The sequence below is a fragment of the Rhinatrema bivittatum genome, chromosome 11, assembly GCF_901001135.1.
Source record: "Rhinatrema bivittatum chromosome 11, aRhiBiv1.1, whole genome shotgun sequence".
Lineage (NCBI taxonomy): Eukaryota > Metazoa > Chordata > Amphibia > Gymnophiona > Rhinatrematidae > Rhinatrema > Rhinatrema bivittatum.
The window spans coordinates 931,028-955,754 of record NC_042625.1 but is presented as its reverse complement, the minus strand read 5'-3'; the positions used below and the strand labels follow the sequence as shown (position 1 = coordinate 955,754).

The window sequence follows — 24,727 nt, the reverse complement described above, 5'->3', positions numbered from 1 at the left end:
AGGATCACAAAACTAAGGGAAGCGGCATCGGGATCGTATGCCTCTTTTGAAGACTTGATTAAGTCTTTTCCAGGAACCCCCCCCCCCCCCGGGGCTCCAAAGTGTTGACTCATTGTCGAGCTTCCTTGATAGGGCCTCCCCGTTCATCTGGGCCGGCGCTGAAGCGAGTTCCTACAGTTCTGACGCACGACGCAGGGGATGCTTCGGCAGCGCCACCACTGCCATCAGTGCCACTTAGTGTCGAACCCCCGACGCACCACCGATGCAACTAAGTCAGAGAGTCAACCATGCGATCAGGTTGCAAAGCACAAGCATAAAGCGTCGATGACGCATCGAAGCAAATTGACGCCAAAGCCGATGCCCTCAACACACAGTGCTACCAAGATACCAAAGAAGAACTCATCAGGACACAAACGCCCCAGGGATCCTTTCCCAGTCTTGGTGGTGGACTCTGATGTGGCACCCTGCTCTCCAGCCGCCTCTCACAGTTCCTCGGCCTCATCCAGGGTTTAATGTTTGTTTGTTTATTTATTTAAAGCTTTTTATATACCGGCATTCATAGGACACATCATGTCGGTTTACAGGTAACTGTGAAAGGAAATTACAATGAACGATGATAAAAGGTTAGCTAGATAACACACGAAAATACATTTTTTATAGAAGGTCAACGAGCATAACAAAACTTGGTTGAACTATTTGGATTTTTAGACAATCAAAAGTAAATAAACATATGAACTTATGTACAGTTAAAGGCAAAAGGGGGCTGAGAGCGAGGGGGTAGGGGAGGGAACTAGAGCGGGGGTGGGGGATGTGGGGCAGGGAGGGAGCTAGGGTGGTTCAGAGGAAATCACTGGAAGGGAGGGGGCAGGGGAGGGGGCGCTGGGTGTGAGGCGGGGAGGGAAATGGGGTGGAAGAGGGGGGGCTGGAAAAGGGGCGAGGAGGGAACTAGTGTGGTTCGGAAGAAATCACTGTCTAGGATTGAGAGGAGTCGGGGTAGGCCTGTTTAAATAGTCAAGTCTTGATTCCTTTTTTGAAATGGCTCAGGGATGGCTCTAAACGGAGCTCGGCGGGAAGGGAGTTCCAGAGAGTGGGGCCAGCAATGGAGAAGGCTCTTTCTCTGGTGGTTGTGAGGTGTGCAATTTTGAGTGAGGGGGTGTGAGTTTCTGGTGGGGCGGTTGGATTGACGGAAGTGTGGCATATCTTCGAGCCAGGGGGAGTTGTTTTTGTATAATGTGTTATGAAGGATGGTGAGTGTTTTGTATTGAGAACGGAAGGTAATAGGGAGCCAGTGGAGATCTTGTAATATGGGAGTGATATGATCCATTTTTCTTGTATTTGTTAAGATTCTAGCCATAGCATTTTGTAGGATTTGAAGGGGTTTGATAGTGGAGGCTGGGAGGCCTATGAGGAGGGAGTTGCAATAGTCGAGTTTTGATAGGATGGTAGTCTGCAAAACAGTGCGGAAATCATGGGCGTGGAGGAGAGGTTTCAGTTTTTTGAGAATTTGGAGTTTGTAGAAACCCCCTTTTAGAAGCGATTTGATGTGGGATTTGAAACTTAGTTGATGGTCTAGGGAGACTCCTAGGTCTCTAACAGCGGGCGGTGGTGTGTGAGTTTGTGAAGTGTTTTGAGTCATTTGGTGGATAGTATCGATCAGTTGATTTGTTAGTATGAGGATTTCAGTTTTTGAGGCATTGAGTGCAAGGTGGAGATTGGAAAGGAGGGAGTTGATAGATACAAGGCATATGTCCCAGAATTGCAGTGTTTCTTTGAGGGATTTCTGAATGGGGATAAGTATTTGTACATCATCTGCATATAAGAAGAATTTTAGTCCTAGATTAGAGAGTAAATGGCAGAGTGGGAGTAGATATATGTTGAAGAGGGTGGAAGATAAAGAGGAGCCCTGGGGTACGCCTTGTGTGAGGGGAATGTGTGAGGATTCGAATTTATCAATCTTAACTAAGTACTTTCTGTGGTCAAGGAATGAGGAGAACCAGGATAGGGCTGTGTCTGAGATGCCTATCTCTGCCAAACGTGATATTAGGATTTGGTGGTTAACCGTATCGAAGGCTGCTGAAATATCTAAGAGAGCAAGTATGTAAGATTGGCCGTGGTCTATACCTTTGAGGACGGTATCTGTTATTGCAAGTAGGAGTTTTTCAGTGCTTCGATCTTTACGAAAGCCATATTGGGCGGGGTGTAAGATATTGTTGTCCTCTAGGAAATCGGTGAGTTGTGTGTTGACCACTTTCTCCAGGATTTTGGATATAAAAGGCAGATTGGAAATGGGCCTGTAGTTTGCAGGGTCAGTTTGGTCAAGGGTGGGTTTCTTTAGTAGTGGCTTCACGATGGCAAGTTTAAGTGGGTCAGGGACTTTCCCGGAGGTGAGGGAGCAGTTTATTATGTCTGTCTATAATGTCTGTCTATAATGTGGCCTGTCCACTGCTTCCCAGCACAGGGCAAAATCAGGGCTCCAGGAGCCACTAAAGAAAAAAGACAAGCGGCCTACCAAGGACACACACAAACCAGGAGGTGCTCACAGAGAAACTATGCCTGCCCCTACAGACACCTTAGCCTCCCAGGCTATGTCTCGGATCTCACTCAACCTGCCTCAGTTTCTCACCACAGTTGAGCAACAAGGAAAGCGTCAAGGTGAGACACCCCTGGAGGCCCCTCCATCACCACAGGAAAGCCTCAGCCCAGGTCCTCCTTCTCCTGGTCCACGCCCAATGGCTTCTCCTCCTGGGGATATTTCCCCCCAACCTTCCACTTCGCCGGGATCCTCCACTGGGTATCCTTCTGATCCTGCAGAAGAACAATCAGAGCCTGTATCTCCACCGGAAGATCTCTCATATTGACGTTTGTGGAAAAAGTGGGGCAGCATCTCAACATTGAGATTCGGAAGATACTTGACCTGAGAGGGAAGTCCTGAGTATCCTTAAAATCTTTGAGTCACCTTCAGAACATAAGGCCTTACCATCCCACACTGTCTTGTTGCAGTCATGACTAGAGCCTGGGAATCTCCATTTGCTGGACCACCAACCTCTCGCAAAACCGATTTAAAATTCTATATGAGGCAATCACTTTTCTATTCTACGGTGCAGCTTCCTCATGCCTCAGTGGTAGTGGCGTCAGCTATGCAGAAAGCCAAAAAATCACGTCTGCATTCAAACCCTCCACCGGGAAAGGATTCCAAATACTTGGATGATTTCGGGAAGTGGATTTTTCAATCTGGGATTCTAAATGTAAAGATTCAGCAGCACCAATTCTGTATTACACAATACCTGTACGAGTGTCTACAGTCTCTAAAGCCCCTACTTCAGGAGGCATCTCCAGACCACCGACCTCCTGAACAATTCCATGACTTGGAGGAAGGGCTATGGCAACATCTCCAAACTGTTTGAGGCCTTCGATACCTCGGCCAGGTCCACGGCCAACGCCATCGCTGCCTGACGTTTAGCATGGTTTCGAGTGAGCGCAATTCATGAAGACATGCATGAGAAACTTGCTGACCTTCCCTGTCTTCCGGACAATCTTTTTGGAGACAAATTAAGAGAGACTGTAGCACAGCTCAAGGAACAGAAAGTGGCTAGACAATGTTACTCATCCTATAGGAAGCCTATTTACCAATGGTGTTCCTACAGACCTTACCCATCCTACCGGTCTCAGCCATATATGCCAAATCACCCTCAGCCTCCTCAGAAGCAAGGGGCTCGACAGTGCCAACGCCTTCCTCGATAGCCTCGTCTGCCTCAAGACAGCAATCCCCCTAAGCCCCCACAGGGTTTTTAAGGAACGTGAAACCATCTCTACAGCTACCAGTAGTGGGTAGACTCTCCCACTTTTTTCCAGCATGGAAGGCGATTACATCCGACCATTGGGTCTTATGAATCATCAAGAATGGCTACGCCCTCAATTTAGCATCCATTCCATCTGTTCTGCACCTGGTGCATCAAAAGACACCTGAATACACAGTGTGGACCCCTACAGCACGACATCAACAAATTACTTCACCAGAAGTGCATTTGCAAACTACCCTTGGTGCAGTTTCACCAAGGGTTCTACTCTCAATACTTCCTCATACCCAAGAAGTTGGGAAGTTTTTCAACCCATCCTAGATCTGTGTTATCTCAACAAATACTTGACGAGGGAGAAATTCAAAATGACATCACTCATCCTTCCTGCCCTTCCTTCGCCCCAATGACTGAATGTGTTCACTCGACCTCAAGGATGCCTATTCGCACATCCCGATTTCATCCTATGTCCTGGTAGTACCTGTGCTTCACGGCCAATGGCTGCCAGTTCTAATACAAGGTGCTCCCTTTCGGCCTTTCCTCAGCCCCCAGAGTTTTTACTAAATGCCTAGCGTTAGCAGTGGCTCACCTCCGACGGCGGGGTATTCAACTATTCCCCTACCTGGACAACTGGCTACTGGTAGCCCCAAATCTGTCACTCCTACACACTATTCTTCTAGCAACCATATGCTGTCTGGTTGCTGTCTGGGATTGCTTGTCAACTACGAGAAATCGAATCTGCAACCCACTCAGATCTTACAGTTCAATGGGGCTCAAATCGACACCATCTGGAACAGAGCCTTCCTTCCGAAATCCCAGGCCCTTGCCCTCACATCGCTAGCCGGCCACCTACAAGAGACCACCATTGCCCCTGCCTGCCAGATACTGACCATCATCGGGCACATGGCAGCATCTATATACGTTGTTCCCCACGCTCGCCTTCTCATGCGTTGTTTACAATGGGATCTGAAGTCCCAATGGAGCCAGTACTGCAATCCTCTCTCCACTCCAGTCACCCTCATGTCCAGCATGAAATGGGATTTGGAGTGGTGGTTAACACCAGCGGTGCTTGCAACAGGACGCTTCTACAACCCCCCAGTACATCACACCATCCTCACCACCGACGCTTCCACCAAAGGGTGAGGCGCTCACCTAGTCCATCAACAGACTCTCAAGGCCTGTGGTCCACCTGGGAATGGTCACATCAGATCAACCTCCTGGAGCTCCGTGCCATTCGTAACGCTCTTCGGGCTTTCGAACATGCACTCCAGGGGAAGACAGTCATGGTCCACATGGACAACCAGGTAGCCATGTTCTACATAAACAAAGAAGGAGGTTCTGGTTCCTGGAACCTATCAGGGAAGCCGTAAGGATCCTGGAATGGGCAGAGAGCAAATCCATCACGCTACAGGCCACATACCTGCCATGCATCAACAATTCCAGAGCCGACAGACTGCTGTACCTTCTACTTTTGTATTTTTTTCTTCCTAGGCCTTTTGTGATCAACTATTTGTTTCTGTACCTCCTTCTCCATATTCCTGCCAATAAAAATTATTTTGAAAGAAAAAAAAAGAAAGGAAAGGCAGCATAGGACTGTATGAAGATGCTTACCCTTTCTGGGTGAGGCTTTAATGTGCCAGAAGCCCTTGTATGGTGAGACAGTGTCAGAAAGTATTGCACTGAAGATAGTATTATTGCCTTATGGTGCCGAAAACTCGGATGAGGTGTTTTTTTTACTTCTCTGCAAAAGTTCAAAGGTTTTGCTTTCTTTTGGACAGGTGTACACATGCCCTTGGCAAGACATTGTAGCATAAAGCAAAGAGAGAGGGATATTTTGGGTCTGTGGGACATGGCTATTGAGGGAAGACTGTTATAGAATTTAGAAGGAGTAGGTCCCTTTGGGCATTGGGATTCAGTTTGTCTTCCTCCTCCCCTCTGCAGTGTTCTGCTTCAGACAGCCTGCAGCTGGTGTTGGCAGTTGCACTGTCTGTGGATTTTGAGCTGTAAATCTGTAAAGTTGACTTGGCTTTGTGCCTTTCCTGAAGATGCTGCTGCAGAGCTTCTCATATAAGAGGGTGGAGCACAGGATTTATTGCAGTTCTCTCCTTGCACATGGCTAGAATCTCTCCTTGCTATGGCTAGAATCTCACTGATTTTCTGTACTACCTTTCCTCTGCCCCTCTCTCTCTTATCCTTGTTGTGACCTGCAGTAGTGCCTTGCAGCCCCCTCTGTGTTCCAGCACAGTGCTGGTAGCTGCAACAGTTTCCGCAGCACTGCAGCACTTACAGCTCCCCATCTCCCCAGACAGCTATTACCAGAAATACTCTGCAGCTTTTCATCACAGCCTGTCAGCAGGAAGCCACATCCAAATCAATAATGTAGTTAGTTCAATACATATCAGTCGTACCCTCCAAAAATTATAACCCCTCTCTCCTCCTCCAAAAAAGCTTTCAGTCTAAATGTAGGTATCACACTACTGTTCTAGCCCCCTAGTTAACATTTTTGATGTTGTGTTGACCTAGAATACGAATGTTGCTTTTGTAAACCGTTATGATCTTCTTTTGGAACCAATGGTATATAAAATGCCTAAATATCACACACATCCTAGTGCTATCTGTCTGCTAGGTTTAAGATCCCAGAAATCTGCATTTAGATATCACACAGAGTTCTCTTTTGCTTCATCTTTGTTTGTCTGTCACCGTCTCTATTCCAGGGTTTGGAGTCACAAGATACACGATTTCAATGTCATGCACAGATCTTTCTCTTGCTTCTGGGGATCAGAGTTCCAATCTTTTGTTTTGCATTTAGCTTCCAATACTGACTTCCACATTTGTGTTTTAGCATTAAAGAGGTCTAAGTACAAAACTAAAAGGTCAAAATGTCTGTACTGCTGAGTCAGCTTGTTAAAATGAAATGCTCATGGATCATTCCCTTGAGAGATGTGGAGCTGCTATATATATGTAGCTAGTTAAAGGGGAAGGGAAAGAGAAGTTAGTGCAGGTGAGGGGATGGATGGGGAGGGGAGAATTGGGTAGAGGTAGATGGAAAAGGGGAAGGAAGCTATTCTTTGTGAATACATACGAGGGGATGGATGTATTGAGGGGGGCTAAGAAGGGTAGAGGGTCTGTTTGGTGGGAACAGAGGTCGGAGAAGTGGACTGGGGCATTGAGAGGTGGTCTGATTTTTTTCTGGAATTCTTGTAATAAATGCAGAGGATTAAGTTTGTGTCTCTTTAAATGTAAAGGTTGAATTTGCCCTTCAAGAGATAAATGTTATTTAGAGAACTGAGAGCAACAGTAGCTTTTATTTGGGAGACGAGAGATTGCTAGTATCCAGACAGTATCCTAAAAAGTTTCTTGCTTGATGCACTTCCAAAAACAGATATGGAGAGGGTGGGGATCCTCTTAGCTAGAATGTCACTGCATGTAAATAAATAAAAAAAGATGTATTGTTCGTGTGTATAGAGATATAGAAGGGTAATATGTCATTGTTCATGTATCCACTGCTAATGAAAAATATACATTTATGAATGTATATTGCCCTAATTCTTATCATAGAAACATAGAAATGACGGCAGAAGAAGACCAAACGGCCCATCCAGTCTGCCCAGCAAGCTTCACACATTTTTTCTCTCATACTTATCTGTTTCTTTTAGCTCTTGGTTCTATTTCCCTTCCTCCCCCACCATTAATGTAGAGAGCAGTGATGGAGCTGCATCCAAGTGAAATATCTAGCTTGATTAGTTAGGGGGTAGTAGGGGTAGTAACCGCCGCAATAAGCAAGCTACACCCATGCTTATTTGTTTTAACCCAGACTATGTTATACAGCCCTTATTGGTTGTTTTTCTTCTCCCCTGCCGTTGAAGCAGAGAGCTATGCTGGATATGCATCTAAAGTGAAGTATCAGGCACATTTGGTTTGGGGTAGTAACCGCCGTAACAAGCCAGCTACTCCCCGCTTTGTGAGTGTGAATCCTTTTTTTTTCTCCCCTGCCGTTGAAGCTATGCTGGGTATGCGTGAAGTATCAGTTTTTCTTCTCCCCTGCTGTTGGAGCAGAGAGCTATGCTGGATGTGCATCGAAAGTGAAGTATCAGGCACATTTGGTTTGGGGTAGTAACCGCCGTAACAAGCCAGCTACTCCCGGCTTTGTGAGTGCAAATCCTTTTTTCCACATTTCCTCTTGCTGTTGAAGCTTAGAGTGATGTTGGAGTCACAGTAACCATGTGTATGTTTATTGAATAAGGGTATTGTGTCCAGGCAGTAGCCATCATTCTGGCGAGTCACCCACTCTTCATTGGCGGCCTCTTGACTTTATCAAAGGGAATTTTTAGATCTTTTGGATGAGAAGTTGGTGTTGCATGTGAGTGGTCATCTGATATTGGGGGGGACTTTAATTTGATCAGGATCCCATCTCTTGACAGCTCTTCTGGGTCCAGCTTAATTTCAAAAGCTCTGAGATTTAGGTTAAAAGCTCGTATGGAAAAATGGCAATTAATGGATATATGGAGAACTCGCAATCCTCCTTCTAGGGATTATATTTCTATTCAAAGCCACATAACTGATTAGATTATTTTCTTGTAGATAAATTATTGGCTTCCAGGACAAAAGGGGTTGATATTGGATCAGTCATATGGTTGGACCATGCCCCAGTATGGTGAAAAGTTACTAATGTTATAAATGACAGAGGTAGATGATTTTGGAAATTTAATGATTCTTTATTACAGGAAGCAGATATACTGCAATAAATGCAAGAGGCCATTGGAGAATATAAAGAACATAATGAGGTTGAGGAGGTATCACTGGCAGTTCTGTGGGACTGCCTCAAAGCAGTTATCTGAGGAAAGGTAATTGTGTGTGCCGGCCGCGGCAGGCCCTCTTACCCTCTGCTGCCTAATCCAGCGTCTGGCCCACTTCCCTCACGGCTGCTGGCCGCCAGCACCGTCCTCAGGCCAGCCCCAGCGCTCCTGCTTCTGTTTCTGACTCTTGTGCTCCGCGGCGGGCCTCTCCGCATGGTCCGCAGAGAGATGCTTCCTTCCAGCGCCATGCTCATCGCTGCTTCCTTTAAAGGGCCCCTGGCGGGAACTTGGCCACGGCCCCGGAAGATGATGTCGCTGAAGCTCCAGTATATAAGGTCGGGCTCAGCTCCTGTTAAGTCGCCTTTGCAACAGGTCTCCACGCTGGTCGTGTACTTCGTTGCCTCCTGGTGTTTCCTTCGTGTTCCCGGTTCCTGATACCTGCTAGTTCCTGTTCCTGGTTTGTCATCTTCGTTCCTACGTTCCTGCTATTTGGCTTTCCTTACGGACTGATCTCCTGGACCCGATTACTGCCTTGCCTGACTACGCTATTAATTTTCTCCTGGACCCGACCACTGCTGTGCCTGACTATGCTATTGATCTTCTCCTGGATCTGACCACTGCCTTGCTTGACTACGCCACTGATCATCTCCTAGTCCAGACCTCTGCTTCGCCTGACTACGCTACTGATCATCTCCTAGTCCAGACCTCTGCTTTGCCTGACTACGCTACTGATCATCTCCTAGTCCAGACCTCTGCTACGTCCGACCACGCTATTGCCTTTCTTCTGGACTTGACTTCAGCCTTGCCTTGCCTTGCCACCACTCCTTGATTGCCACCTGTCCTGACTTCAGCTTGTTCTACGATGCACCCCTTGTCTTTGTCCTTGACTGGGCCTCTCAGGCTTCGGCCTGTTCTTGCTTGGGCACCCCATCAGACTTTGGTTCCTATTGGCGCCTGCGTCTCCGGGACTCCGCCTCGTCTAGTACAGACTCTTCAGTTCCATAGTTGCTGCCTCTGGGCTGACCTCTTAATCTTCTCTTCAACGACACACGCATGCCCACCTAACTCCAGCCGGCCCCGGTACCCAAAGGCTCAACCTTTGGGGAACAAGGGCTGGTATTGGCGAAGCTCCAGCCGGCCTCCATCAGCCAACCCATTCCGCCTGCCGATGGTGGGGACCCATAGGATCCCTCCTACGGGTAGCGTCAACCCCACCTTGGCCCAAGGGTCCACCTCCCTCACAACAGTAATAGCTGTAGCCACCCATAAAAAGAAAGAGACAAATAGGATCAAATGTGAGCTGAAGAAAGAAATAGCATCATTAGAGTCGAAACATAAACAAAACCCTGCTCGTAGCATCTCTAGAAATTTGGAAGAGTCAAAACATAAACTACAGTTAGTTGAAGCTCATTATGGTCTTTATGTTCTCCAAAGGCCTCTTGTATTTGTTGCAGTTTTGAACCTTTTGCAGAGCGGATTAGGGGATATTCCAATATAATGAGACTTCAAATTGGGGATGGCCTTTATAAAATTTTCTTATACGCAGTTGATGATAATGTTTACTGTGACTGAGCCAGAAATGTCTTTGTGGACCATTATGTTGGATGTCGAGAGATTCGGAAAAGTGTCCTGATTCAAAATGAGCTAAGGAGAAACAGATATTTCGGTGTCAATTTGGGAAGGGATGTTTCAGAATTGTTTCGGCTTAATTATGAGCCTCTATTACAGTCTTTGCATAAAGATCTTGATATTTGGTTGGGATAGGCAATCACTTTCGTGGTTGGGAAGAATAGCTGCGATTAAGATGAATTTATTACCCAGGTTATGTTATTTATTTCAGATGATTCCATATATCATCCTCTGAGGAATTCCATATATCATCCTCTGAGGAATCTTCAGAAGAAGATATTTGCTCTAATATGAAAGTGTCAACTTCCTAGGGTAGCTAAAACTATTTTATATCAATCCAAGCAGGAAGTGGGGATTGAGAGTACTAAATGTGATAAAATATTATGTAGTGTCTCATTTGAAAACTCTGGTTGATTGCCATATACAGTATGATAGAAAACATTGGGTAGACATTGAACAAACACTTCTGGGGGATACTCCTATATATGATATTTTTTTGGATTCCAGGAAGGCAAAAGGTAGAAGGATTGCATGTTTCTCCTTGTCCCAAGTACACATTATAATTATGGGGAAGGTGAAAGAGAACTTTATTAGGGGACCAAAATTATTGTTTTACTACTCCTATTAGATATAATTTGGAATTTAGTGCGGGAATTGAATATTCTGTATTTGCCAGATGTGAAAAGCTAGGGTTGGAGAGGACTGGGCAGTTATGGACTGGACAGAGTGGTAAACTTTGCGGATCTGCAGGATAAGTATGGGATCCTCATTAAAGATTGTTATGCATGTCTTCAAGTCTCTCATTTTCTAAATACACAGAGTGAAATTAAAACCAGTACAGGGGAAATCCATTTTTGAGAGTTATTGCGAGAAAGCTACAATGATTAAGGGTTGTATTTCCAAGATATATTCTTTATTAAATAAGTTGACGGAGAACAAATTTAATTATATGATAGCTTGGGAAACAGATATGGGGGAAGTTTGAGAGGAGAATCAATGGGAATTATGTTTTGTGTTGGTTGGGAGGAGATCTCTCTCCTCATTATTAATCAAAAATGGATATAAAGTTCTTTAGAGATGGTATATGACCCTTGAAAGATTGCATAGAATGTATTACCCAAGAAGTGATGCTATGTGGTGGAATAAATGTGGGATGCATCTTTTGAATGAAAGGTTTTTGAGTTGGAAGGGGGAGATTCTCAAATGTGTAATCCCTGAGGATCCAAGTGTATGGTCATTGAACATGCCATCACAAAATTTGTCTATGGGATAGAATAAACTCTTACATCATGTTGCAGTTTCTGCTAGATGTATCATGGTGAAATGGTGAAAGAAGGACATAATACTGCCTATTCAAGCAGTGCAAGGGAAGTTAAGGTTTATACACTACATGGAAAAACTGACTTCTGTTCAGAATGATAACCTTGAGCGTTTTCATAAGTTATGGCATCCATTTCAAGAGTAGTTGGACAATACTGTAAAGTGATAGCTAGGGAAGCAGAGACTGAATAGTTGAATGTCTGTATATTTTTTATATTGAATAATTAGTTTGGGTAACCAATTGCTGTAGGCCAAAAGTCCTCTAAAATGTAAATTCCATCATGTTACGGATTATGACTATGTTGATATTTATAGGAGGGAAGGGGAATGGGGGTTTGATAAATGTACACCAATGAAAATTTTACAAGTGTGGATGTATATGTATCTTTCTGATTTTGGTGATGAATAAACATTAAGTTAAAAAAAAATGAAATGCTTGAATTCCATCTGTGTAACATGTCATTGATATCTGCTCAGTGTTCTAGTTAAAATAACTTCAACCCCACCACCATTACTTGTGAGTGAAAATGGGTTGTTCAGTTTAAGCTGTGCTTACCCTGTTGAAATTATCATCAAATAATAATATAAAGGGTGGTGGTAAGGCATGGGAGGGAGCCTTGGTGTTGAATTAAGCACAAGAATTTGTGAAAAAAAGAGAATGAGAGAAAGGCCTGGAAAGGCCTACCAGAATAGGTGGTAGAGGCCAGCATAGTAATGGAATTTAAATATGCTTGGGACAGATATAGTGGGCAGTGGTGGGAACAGGGTTGAGAGGTTGGGTAAGAAACATGAGGGGAGCTGGTGTTGGCTTAAGTTTGAAAATGTATTGCTTATCTACCCAAAGTGCTAAAGAACCAGAGAGTAAGACAACTGGGCAGACCGAGTGGGCCAAGTGGTCCTTACCTACCAGCATCTGCTGTTACTGTTTTATACTTAGAAGCACATTGCCCATTATCACTCTGTATAAGCATCTCCTCAGGATGTACTGAGTGCTGGAAGAGGATTGCTATACTATACTTTAATGCTTTCTTTGACTTTGGCTATTTGTTCTTTATGCTATACTGCACTACATACTTACTGCTGTTCAAGATCGTGTTCAAGTTAGGAATATCAATTTGTCATCAAGATTTGTGTGCATTTCAGAGGCAAGACACAGATAAACCTTTGAAATCCATTACTAGGTCATGTCTTTCTTTTTGTTGCAGCATTGTGAGCCTGTAATATTAGATTCAACTTTCTTTTTTTTTTTTTTTGAGAGTGTTACTTTTTTCCTTTTTGCTTTTTTTGAAGAAAAACCTTCAAAATCTTCTTGCTGTTCCTGGAACTGGTTTACTAAACATTTTTTCCCATGGGCCCAAAATGTAAAAATCTTCTTAGTAAATAAAAGGCCTCACTTTTTTTTTTTTTTTTTTTTTTTTACTTTGCCAAGATACTCTTTATAATTTTTGATAGACTTGTTACAGCTAAGCCACAGACGTTTTTAAAGGGCAGAATTAAATTATGGAATTTGCCGTATGCCACAGAAGAGCCGGAAAGTGCCAGCTATCTCAAACTCTTGTGGATGTCAGGACCTGTCTGACATCAGTAATAGTCTGAAACCTAGGTGTAATTGCAGATATAATCAGAGATATTGGTTATCCATGGGGATCCTGTTCTCCCATGTCCAGGTCTTTTTTTAAATAGCACACTTCAAATCCTTGTTGAAATGCTGGTGTAAGCCTGAGATCAAGTGAGAGAACAGTCATTGTGTCTTGTTTGTAAGGTCTGAAGATTCTGCGCTGCTGTAACCACTGTGAGATTGTTGGAACCATCAAGGGGGAGAAGAAGTTCAAAGGGGCCCATTGGCACTGCTACCGCTGCCGTAATGGGTTCAACCGCAGAGATGAGGCAGTGAAACACTTCAAGACTCATTTTAGGAATCCCCACACCACCTTCCAGATTCAGATCACACAGGTGAGTGCAGGTGTACATGTCAGAATCATCTTTTACAGCACACAGGTCAGGGCAGAAGCATCTTGTATTGAGCACAGGTATGGATGACTGAATCATCCAGTACAGCGCACGAGGTCTAGGGGTGAAAGAATAAATTAGATGGAGTAAGTGTCTCTTACCAAGTCTTGCTGAGTACTTTCTCATGGTGACCCTATTGCATAATATCTATACTGAATATCAGCCACTACTTCTACTAAAGAATGATAGGAAGCAAAAAGAAAATTTCATATTGACTGCACATCGCCAGGATAAAAATGTGCCCACCCTTAGCTTAAGCACTAGGATTAATGTAGGTGGTAGTGATAGTGCTGAATCTTCAGGTAAAGGTAAGACCCCTGATGAAGCTGTAGGTCATGGTCAATTTGTTCATGGACCCACAGTAATCAAACCACAGAAGTTAATGAAAAAATGTAAAGGATTTTTTTACAGTTAAGTAGACTCTGTGAGCAGAGTCCACCCCACTTACGGCCAAAGATGCAAGGGAGAAAGGTCCAGCAGGGCTGCGGGCAGAGCCCAACCTACCCATGGCTGAAGATACAAGGAAGAAAGGCCCAGTGGGACCATGACAGAGTTCATCCCGCCCTTGGCCAAAGAAGTCAGGGAGAGGCTTGGAGTGAGAGAGCAAAGAGTGACTGTGTGCTTGTATGCGAGAGAGAGAGAGAGAGAGAGAGAGGAAGTGTGATTGTGTGTGTGTAAGGAGCCTGAGTATATGATAGGGGTGAGTTTGTGTGTGAGAGCAAGAGAAGGGAGCCTGTGGGAATGAGTGAATGTGTGTATATGAGAGAGGGATTTGTGTGTATGTGTGTTTGAGAAAGAGAGAGAGGGAGCCTGTGCGAGGATGTGTCTGAGTGAGACAGAGAGGTTGCCTATGAGGGTGTGTATGAGAGAGTGATTGTGCATGTGTGAGACAGGGATTCTGTGTGAAGGAGACTATATATGTTTGAAAGAGAGGGAGACATTGAGGATGTATGTGTGAGTGAAAGAAAAAGAGCTGTCGGAGTGAGTGAGGATGTGTGTTTGACTGAGAGAAGGAACCTGTGTGTGTGTGTGTGTATGTGCATGAGTGTGAAAGTATATTGGGCCGGATTTTAAAAGGGTTACGCACATAAGGTAGGCGCATAACCCTTTTAAAAACCCCCTGTGCGCGCCGAGCGCAAGCCCCGGGACGTGCGTAAGTCCCGGGGCTTGCAAAAAGGGGCGGTCGGGGGCGTGGCCAGGGCGCGCAGTTTTGGATCAGGGGCATGTTCAGGGGGGTGTGGGCGGTCCGGGGGCGTGGCCGAGTGCCCCGACACAGCAGCCTGTGTCTGGGCCTGTCGCGCCGGCGCGTGTAAGTTACTACTGCCCGGAGGCAGTAGTAACTTTTCAGATAAAGGTGGGGGGGGGGGGGGTTTAGGTAGGGGAAGGTGCGGGGGGGTGGAAGGAAAGTTCCCTCCGAGGCTGCTCCGATTTCGGAACGGCCTCGGAGGGAATGGGCAGCGCGCCGACCCCAGATTTTATAAGATACGCGCGGCTACGTGCGTATTTTATGAAATCCAGCATACTTTTTTTCGCGCGCTCGCTGTGTTTTAAAATGTACCCCATTGTGTGGTAGAGCGTGCATATGTGGAACAGCATATGTGTGTTTTTTTTGGCGAGAACGTGTATATGCATGAGAGAGAGAGAAGAAAGCTTGTGTGCAACAAGCCCCTCCCCTCCCCCACTCCATCCCCTCAGCTAATCCACAATAATCTCAGGGTATCTAGAAATCAAAAGTTCCTAGGTATGGACAGCAAGTGACTTTTTTTATCCTTGTTAGTTTTAATCATTGAGTGTTATTTGACGTGTCTGCTGTTTTGCAATATTTTTTTGTGTTTGGAACATTTATTTAAATATAAATTTTAAATTATTGGATGATCTATTTGTCAGCTATTTTGAAATAGTCTTTTCCTAGCATCTAGACAGATGGATTCAGGACCAGTGGGTTATGCACCTCTACCAGCAGATGGAGATGGAGCAAACTGACATCACAGTATTATATATAGACAACAGCCTGCCAGTATTCTCTGTCTCCAGCAGATGGTGGACGTGCATTTTCCTATTGGGTATTGATTCAAAATTTAGAGAGGAATTAATTGGAGATTTGAGTTGCCCCGCTGTCCTGCGGTGATACCTAATGGTCTCTCCCCTGGTTGAGAATTCCTGAGGTGATTTCTGTGGTCCCTCAGATGAGTGCCTTGGTCCGGTAGCTGATTCTTCAGCTGGCGTGGACTTAGCTGAATTAAGCAGCTGAAAGAGAGCGGGTGCAGCAAGCCAAGTGCAGCGGAGACGGTATAATGCCCCCCCCCCGCAGCCGGAGACCATCTCTATACTCGGTGAGCTCAGGTAAGTTTTAAAAAAAAAGTCAGAGACAGAGTAGAGGGTTTGTTGTAGGACTTCCTCTGTCTACGTGCTCAGCGTGCCGTTCTGACATTCGTTCCTGCTCCCATGGGGGTTAAGGGAACTGGGCAGCCTGGCAGATTGAGCAGCTCGGGTGGGCTGTTAGGCTTCTTTCTGGCCATTGTGTCGTTTCCATGCGTTTTTGTCTTCTATTTTGTCTGTCCTCTACAGGATCATCGGTGCGTGCAAGTGTGTCCAGTTGTCCATCCAAATTGTGCACCCAGTCTCTCTTGGGTGTGCTGCCTGTGCACACATTCTGGGGAATATCGGTTGTGCGCCCAGGTTTGGTTCGGTGACTTTTGTGCACAAAAATTTTGTGTTTCCCTAAATTTTTTCACTATGAATAGGCTGGATGCACTTCTTCAGTCACCTGTTAAGCATACTAATGGCGCTGGTGGCTAAGAAGCCTAAGCACCTTTCCCTCTGTGCTGCCTGTCATATTCGGGCAGCTCAGCCTGGAGTGCCCTCTAACTTGTGCCAGCGCTGCTTAGAGGCTCAGGGAGAATTATCTTCCTCTGATTTTACTAAGCCTGGTTCTTCCCAGCCTGATGGCCAGGTTAAGGACATGTGAGGAGGAACACCTGATCTTGGAACTCCCTTGACTGGTTCCTCAGCAGGGGATGGCAGCTCAGGGAGCGCCGCACGAGTGCTTCCTGGTTTTGGCACGGATCCTTCTGCCTTTTCATGGGTAGAATTTTTTCAAGGATTGTAATCCTTTCTTCAGGCGCAATCCTCAACCCCGTCCAATCCTGTCAGGTCAGATCTTCAGAAGGTGGCCTCTCCTGCTTCCGGTACTATGTTTAAACGACGAAGTACAACTCGATTTGCTGCAGGTATTCTCAACAAGAATCTGGATGGCACTGATGATGAGGCAGAGAGTCTGACTGAAGGATGGGAAAATTCCTCCGGGACTGGAACCATATAGGACTATGTTGCCGTTCTTTCATAGAGATGAACAGAGGCACTGGTTTCCCAGATGTTGAAGATGCTGGGAGTACTTGGGGAAGATTCCACATCTGAGCCAAAGAAAAATTCCATTTTGGTTTCTCTGTGTAAAGCCTCTTGTTTTTTCCCTGTTATGGAGGCCATTCAAGAATTGATTGATCTTGAGTGGGACGCCCCAGAGGCAAATTTCAAAGGGGGTCGGATCTTAGAAGGCCTGTGGACCTTGGATCCAGTGATGAGAGAGCGTCTAAGTTTTCTGAAAATGGATGTGCTTGTCTGTGCCATCTCTAAACTGACAACTATCCCCGGAGAGGGAGAAGCTGCCTTGAAGAATGTGCATGATAGGATAGCTTCCTGTTGTTCCCTGGTGGCTTGCTCTTGTTTGCTTCTCTCTCAGGAAGTTGATGACTCTGGAGTGAATTCCAGGGCAGTTATGGAACCTGCCGCTGCCTTTTTAGCAGATGTGGATTGTGATTTGGTCTGCACCTCAGCCAGAGGACTGGCTTCGGTAATAGCGGCCAGGTGTTAGTTATGGCTGAGAAATTGGTCGGCCAATGCAACCTCCAAAGCTAATCTTAAAAAATTGCCTTTTAAAGGCTGTTATGGCCGCTGGCCATGGCAGACCCCGACTGGGGCCAACTACTCACCAGCGCGGCAGACCGCTTTGTGGACGCTGACAGCTGCTGCCGTCAGCGAGGTTCCCTCTGCGGCTGTTCCTGCTGCCGCTAAGCATGGCCGCGTCTTCAGACAGTTTCCTGCTTCACGTGTTGGCTCCTCCCCTGCCGGGCCTTCCTAGAGCCCCGCGCGCAGCAGAAACTTTACATTTAAAGGGGCCACAACAGGAAATTGTCAAGGCTCCTTCCTGTGGACTCCACCTTCCGGTTTGCTATTTTAGGCAAGGTCTGCTCCTCAGACCTTGCCTTGGCTTCTTGGCTCTTTAGTTTGGTGTGTTCCTGTGCTCCAAGTTCCTGTCTTCTCAGTTCCTGGTTCTACTTCTCTCCCAGTTGGTCAGATTCCTTTGGACTGTACCCTTGGACCGGCTTCCGACCATTCTTCAGACTTTGACCCTTTGGACCGGCTTCCGACCATTCTTCAGGATTTGACCCTTGGACCGGCTTCCGACCATTCTTCAGGCTTTAATCCTTGGACCGACTTCTGACCATTCTCCGAGCTTTGGCTCCTGGACTGACTTTCGACCTGCTGGAGGCGCCAGCCATCTGGACTATACGACCTGCAGGAGGCATCTACATCCAGATCTCTTCTCTGACTTCAAGGGTCCACCTGAGTCCAGCCTCGCCTTCCGACGGTAGGTACCTAAGAGGGTTTACTCTCTTAGTACCAACTCTACCTTGGACTAAGGGTCCACCTTCAGAAGCGTAGCCAAGGCCATGGACCCGGCAGAGGCTTCAGCCCTGCAAGCCATTCCTGGCTTGGCCCAGAAGATAATGTTGGAATCCATGGCAGCATCTATGGACCAACTCGATGCCCGTCTGGATGCGGTGGGTGCGACGCACCCAATACCAGCACAAGCACCATCGGCAATACATGGCTACCCTTGCCCGGTAATTCCACTGCCAGCTCCCCCACGTTATGCCGGGGAACCTCGTCTATGCCTGGGGTTTCTTGACCAATACAACATGCACTTCTGTCTTCAAGCTACCCTCTTTCTGGATGACATAACGAAGACGACGTACATCTTGTCCTTATTGAAGGGCAAGGCTCTGGCTTGGGCTTCCCCGCTGGGGCAGCATTCGGATCCAGTATTACAAGATTTCCCACGATTCCTGGAACTATTTCGGACAGTGTTTGAGGAACCCGGAAAACAAGCAGCTGCTGGTTCCGACCTTCTTCATCTCCGTCAAGGAGGACGTTCACTCACGGACTTCACTATCGAATCAGAACTCTGCAACTGAACTCCATTGGGAGGAACGTGTTCTCCGGACTATATACCTCAAAGGACTGTCAGCTAGGATCAAGAATGAGCTGGCAGCCCGGGAACTTCCGTCCTCCTTAAATTCTCTCATTGAACTAGCCACCAGAATTGCCTGCCGCCTACAGGAAAGGACTCGTGAAGGCCTGGGCTTGAGAAGACGTCTGGCAGTTTCCTTTCCTTCACATTCATCCTCCTCTGCCTCTCGAGATTCCTCTACCACTGAGGGAATCGTCAAAGAACCAATGCATTTGGGTCCTCTTTTACCGGAAGAACGTCAAAGATGCCGTAAGGCAGCCTCTATCTATATTGTGGAGGGTCGGGTCATCGCATTGCAGGCTGGCCTACACGTCCGGGAAACTACAAAGCCTAGGTTCCACTGGGGGGGGAGTAACCCTAGGCATCACTTCACCAGCTCCCCCACTCACCTTGCCTGTTACCCTTGTTATCGGAGGACATAAGTTCACCACGCTGGCTTTAGTAGATTCTCGGGCCGCTGGAGACTTTATCTTGCAAGAAGTGGTGGAACAACTTCATATTCCCACACGGCCTTGCCTGAGGCCATTGATCACCTGCTCCATCCATGGAGAACCCTTGCCAGGAAGAACCTTGTTCTTGTTTTTTGTTAATTCTTTATTGTTCTTTATTGTTCTTTATTATTATTTTTTATTATTGTTATTCTTTTTATTATTTTTTTTATTTTTTATTTATTGTACTTTATTGTTTATTGTTCTATATTGTTTATTGATTCTTTTGTTAATTTTAACCTTGCAGGTTAAAATTAACAATAAAGAATCACATCCTGTCAGCTCCTCCATGGGAGTACCACAAGGCTCCTCTCTCTCCCCCACGCTCTTCAACATTTACCTCCTTCCGCTATGCCAACTCCTTTCCAATCTCAAACTAACCTACTATATCTATGCCAACGACGTGCAGGTACTAATCCCCATCAAAGACTCTATATCCAAAACCCTCAGCTTCTGGAACGATTGCCTTCAATCAATCAATCACCTTCTTACCAGCCTTAATCTAGTCCTAAACCCTAACAAGACGGAGATCCGTCTTGTTAACCCTAACAAGTCCGGAGATCTCTCACGACGACGTCCATGGTCTAAACAATCCCCCAATCTCCTCTCAGGTAAATACTTCTCCGCATGTCAGAGACCTCGGCGTTATGCTTGATAACCAGTTCAACCTAAAAAAAATTATCAATACGGGGACAGAACAAATACTACTACAAAAGACTATTTCTTCAAACTACAAGTCCTGAAAAGATTGAAACCCCTTCTCCATTTCCATGACTACCGGACGGTTCTACAATCAATCATCTTTTCAAAAATTCGACTACTGCAATTCGCTCCTTCTAGGTCTCCCAGCTAACACTATCAGACCCCTGCAGATGGTCCAGAACTCCACCGCGAGGATACTCTCTAACACTAACAGAAGAGAGCACATCACTCCCATACTTCGCAACTTACATTGGCTTCCCATCAAATTTAGAATTGTCTACAAAGTCCTTATGATAATTTTCAAAGCCACACACAATCTATCTCCTCTGGAGTTGACCTTTCCTCTTCGTCTTCATGAATCCTCCAGACCGATCAGATCTGCTTACAAAGGCACCCTCTATGCCCCCCCCAGTTAAGACAGCCCTAAGGAAGCGTGCATTTTCCACCTCTGGACCATCACAATGGAACGCCCTTCCTTCTGATCTCCGGCAAGAACGTTGCCCACTCACTTTAAAAAAAAAACTTAAAACCTGGCTATTCAAACAGGCTTTTCCATAACATTACGAACCTTCCACCAACTCTGGAATGCCCTATCTCGTCACGCACTAGATCCCGTTACTCCGCCGACAGATTCTCTCCCCGATAACCCTGGATTTCCCCCAGGCGGGGCTGGTAGTCATACCTTCCTTCTACCCATCTCAAACCTTTTATCTGGACTTATATTTACTACATTAATTGCCCCCAGACTTTATAACAGTCCTGTTACTTTTTTTATTTATTTCATCAATCTGCATTCATGTTGGTTGCAGGTTTTCCTCCTTTGTCCTAAATAGACAAAGGTCCTCTATTGCTCGCTTCCTTTTTCAATTGTTAATTCTCACATTTGCCGTTGCAAATTCTCCGTTCAGTTCGCCCTGTTCTCCCAGTTCTATGTAACCTCTTGTTCTTGTTCTATGTAATGCCTTGTGCAATTCTGTTGTTACATTTACACTGATTTGATATGTTTTCTTTCAACATGAAGGTCGGTATAAAAAAGTTCAAAATAAATAAATAAATAATAAGAATAACACACCACACGGTACCCCTGGACTGCCACATTGCACCCAACCATACAGAACAAATCACTTTTTATGTCCTCCAGAAAGCTATTTATCCGGTTGTTCTCGGTATTCCCTGGCTGCAACGCCACAATCCGCAGTTTGATTGGACATCTTTAAAACTCACTCATTGGGGTCCAGCATGCCACGAAACCTGCCTAATGGGAATTACTCCCTCTGGTAGTTTCATCTGTACCTCTCTCCTGGAGAACTTACCCTTTCAGTACAAACAATTTGCGGATGTATTCTCCAAAGAGGCCGCAGATACCTTGCCTCCGCATCGAGAGTTTGACTGTGCAGTTAAGTTGATTTCTGGATCCATGCCACCTCGTGGTAGAGTCTATCCCTTGTCCGCTTCAGAAACTCGTGCCATGTCCGAATATATCCAGGGCAGTCTTCAGAAGGGGTTTATCCAAAGACCCACATCCCCAGCCGGGGCCGGGATTTTTTTTGTCAGAAAAAAAGATGGAACTTTACGTCCTTGTATCGACTTCCGTGGACTGAATGCTATTACGGTCAAGGATCGGTATCCATTGCCCCTTATTGTGGAACTATTTGATCGCCTACAGGGAGCCCGGGTATTCTCTAAATTGGATCTTCGAGGAGCATATAACCTAGTCAGGATTCGTGAGGGTGATGAGTGATGAGTGGAAGACAGCTTTTAACACCAGAGATGGCCACTATGAATATCTTGTCATGCCGTTCGGACTAACCAATGCTCCTGCCATCTTTCAGCACCTTATTAATGAAATATGTAGAGACTTGCTCTATGTCTGTGTGGTAGTCTACCTAGATGACATTTTGATTTTTTTCCTGCGATTTACAGACGCATCGTCAACACGTTATTCAAGTATTGCAACTTTTGAGAGCGCATCGACTCTATGCCAAACTAGAAAAATGTATTTTTGAAAAAGAACCATTACCTTTTTTCTCTCTTTATGAGAGAAAAAATGTGTGAAGCTTGCTGGGCAGACTGGATGGGCCGTTTGGTCTTCTTCTGCCGTCATTTCTATGTTTCTTTTTTGGGGTATATCATCTCTAAGCAAGGTTTTCAAATGGATCCCACTAAAGTGAAATGCATCCAAGAATGGCCCCAGCCTAGTGGTCTACGTGCAATCCAGCGATTCCTTGGATTCGCAAACTACTATCGTAGTTTTATCCAGAACTTTTCCAAGCTGGCTGCGCCCCTTACTGCACTCACTCGTAAGGGGGCAAACATCAAGGCCTGACCTTTAGAGGCTGAAGAGGCCTTTCCGGCTCTCAAAGAATCCTTCCTACAACAACCTTGCCTCCGACATCCTGATCCCAGACGTCCGTTTACAGTGGAGGTTGATGCCTCCGCTGAAGGAGTAGGAGCTGTCCTGAGGCAGAATGCCGTATCAGGAACGTCTCATCTGTGCTCCTATTTCTCTAGAAAATTTTCTTCAGCTGAACGCAACTATTCCATTGGCGACAATGAACTTCTAGCTATTAAGCTCGTATTCGAGGAGTGGCGACAGTGGTTGGAAGGAGCACAACACCGTATCACTGTTTTCACGGATTATAAGAACTTGATATACCTCCAACAAGCTCAACGCTTGAATCTGCGTCAGTCTCGCTGGGCGCTTTTTTTTCACACGCTTCGATTTTGAACTGCGATATCAACCAGCTAATAAGAACATCAAGGCTGATGCGTTGTCCTGATCTTTCTCCAATGAGGACATTAAGGAGCCAATTCAAAACATTATTGACCCAGATTGCATCATCCTCTCTGCAACTTTCACGGTCCCACCTGGCAAGACTGTGGTGCCTAAGAGGCTTCATAATAAAGTATTAAAATGGGGACACGATTCCCAGTTGGCCGGACATCCGGGACGTATACGGACGCAAGCCCTTCTCCAACAACATTATTGGTGGCCTGAGATGCGCAAGGACGTTCGTGCTTACATAGATTCGTGTCCAATCTATGCTTTCTTTTGGTGGAACTTTCTTTTGGTGGAACAGTTTACTGCATTGTGAAATCTTCATTGTGGCTAAGTATTTTCTGCTTATTTTTGCTTATTGCTCTGAAGTTGTGTAGAAAGCTTGTGTAGAAAGCTTCTGTGATTATTTCCTGTCTGTGTTTTAACTTTCTTTATAGTCTGTTTCATTTTGTGTAGAAAGCTTGTGTAGAAAGCTTCTGTGATTATTTCCTGTCTGTGTTTTAACTTTCTTTATAGTCTGTTTAATTTCTTATAGTAAGTTATTATTCTAGTAAGTTTTGCTGTTTGCTGAATAACGTTAGAAAAGAAAAAAAAAAAACCCCACAAACAAAGCTATCAGTTTTTAAACTGGTAAAATCTCTCTAGTTTGGGGTTAGCTGGTACAAACTAAAAAATTGGGGCATAAAGACTGTTTTTTAAAAAAGAATTGACCAAAAGGCAAAGACAACAGTCCAGAAGTGACGTAATCTAACTGAATTGGGTGTGTCTCAGACCTGGGCAAGGTAATCAGAGCAAGGGAGACATTGTTAGCCATTGTTGTCCTGTGCACATGCAAGAGGGATTTCTTTTGGTGGAACCGTTTACTGCATTGTGAAATCTTCATTGTGGCTAAGTATTTTCTGCTTATTTTTGCTTATTGCTCTGAAGTTGTGTAGAAAGCTTGTGTAGAAAGCTTCTGTGATTATTTCCTGTCTGTGTTTTAACTTTCTTTATAGTCTGTTTCATTTTGTGTAGAAAGCTTGTGTATTTATTTATTTATTTAACACTTTTTTATACCGGCATTCGTAGGACACATCATGTCGGTTTACAAGTAACTGAGAAAGGAAATTACAATGAACAAGGGAAGGGCTAACTGGGTAATATGCGAAATATGTAGAAAGCTTCTGTGATTATTTCCTGTCTGTGTTTTAACTTTCTTTATAGTCTGTTTCATTTCTTATAGTAAGTTATTATTCTAGTAAGTTTTGCTGTTTGCTGAATAACGCTAGAAAAGAAAAAAAAAAAACCCAAACAAAGCTATCAGCTTTTAAACTGGTAAAATCTCTCTAGTTTGGGGTTAGCTGGCACAAACTAAAAAATTGGGGCATAAAGACTGTTTTTTAAAAAAGAATTGACCAAAACGCAAAGACAACAGTTCAGAAGTGCCCTGCTGTTCCCAGCTTGTCCCAGGCTAAACTGTTTGACTCCCACCCACCCTACCCCTTTACCCACCCACCCCTGGGGCTTGTTTCTAATAAAGACTGCCTAGATTACCATTGGCAGCGAGATAAATTAGTACATTGGTTACAGTCAAGGAAATACAATTCACAAATTACCAAGATGAGGACTATCCAATGTAACTGCTGTGGAGCCTTTATTCTGAGGGAAAGCATCTGGAAACTTAGAGCTTGCCCAATTTGTGCACAACTCTCTTCCTTGAAAATGGAGCTGACTGAGATTAAAGATCAATTAGCTTCAATTAAAAGAATTACACCCACATTGCATTACTCAGAAAATAATTCCCCAATACCACAAATAAACCAGGAGTCAAGAAAAGGAGATTCATTAGGCTCAGGTAGGACCCACAGTCACCCATTCTTGACAGAAGAGCAGCCAACAGGTATACCCCCCCCACTCAA

General features: G+C 45.1%; 1 protein-coding gene across 4 annotated transcripts in view; it reads left to right on the top strand.

The window, feature by feature from the left end:
• LOC115100900 overlaps positions 1–24,727 on the top strand; it is a 182,321-nt gene that overhangs the window by 37,742 nt on the left and 119,852 nt on the right. For 3 of the 4 annotated variants that reach the window (XM_029619964.1, XM_029619963.1, XM_029619965.1), the window contains one exon: positions 13,302–13,492. The exons of the other annotated variant lie outside the window; for it this stretch is intronic. In XM_029619964.1, coding sequence (XP_029475824.1) covers positions 13,302–13,492 — 191 coding nt within the window. The remainder of the gene's footprint in view (positions 1–13,301; positions 13,493–24,727) is intronic. 4 annotated transcript variants of the gene reach the window in all.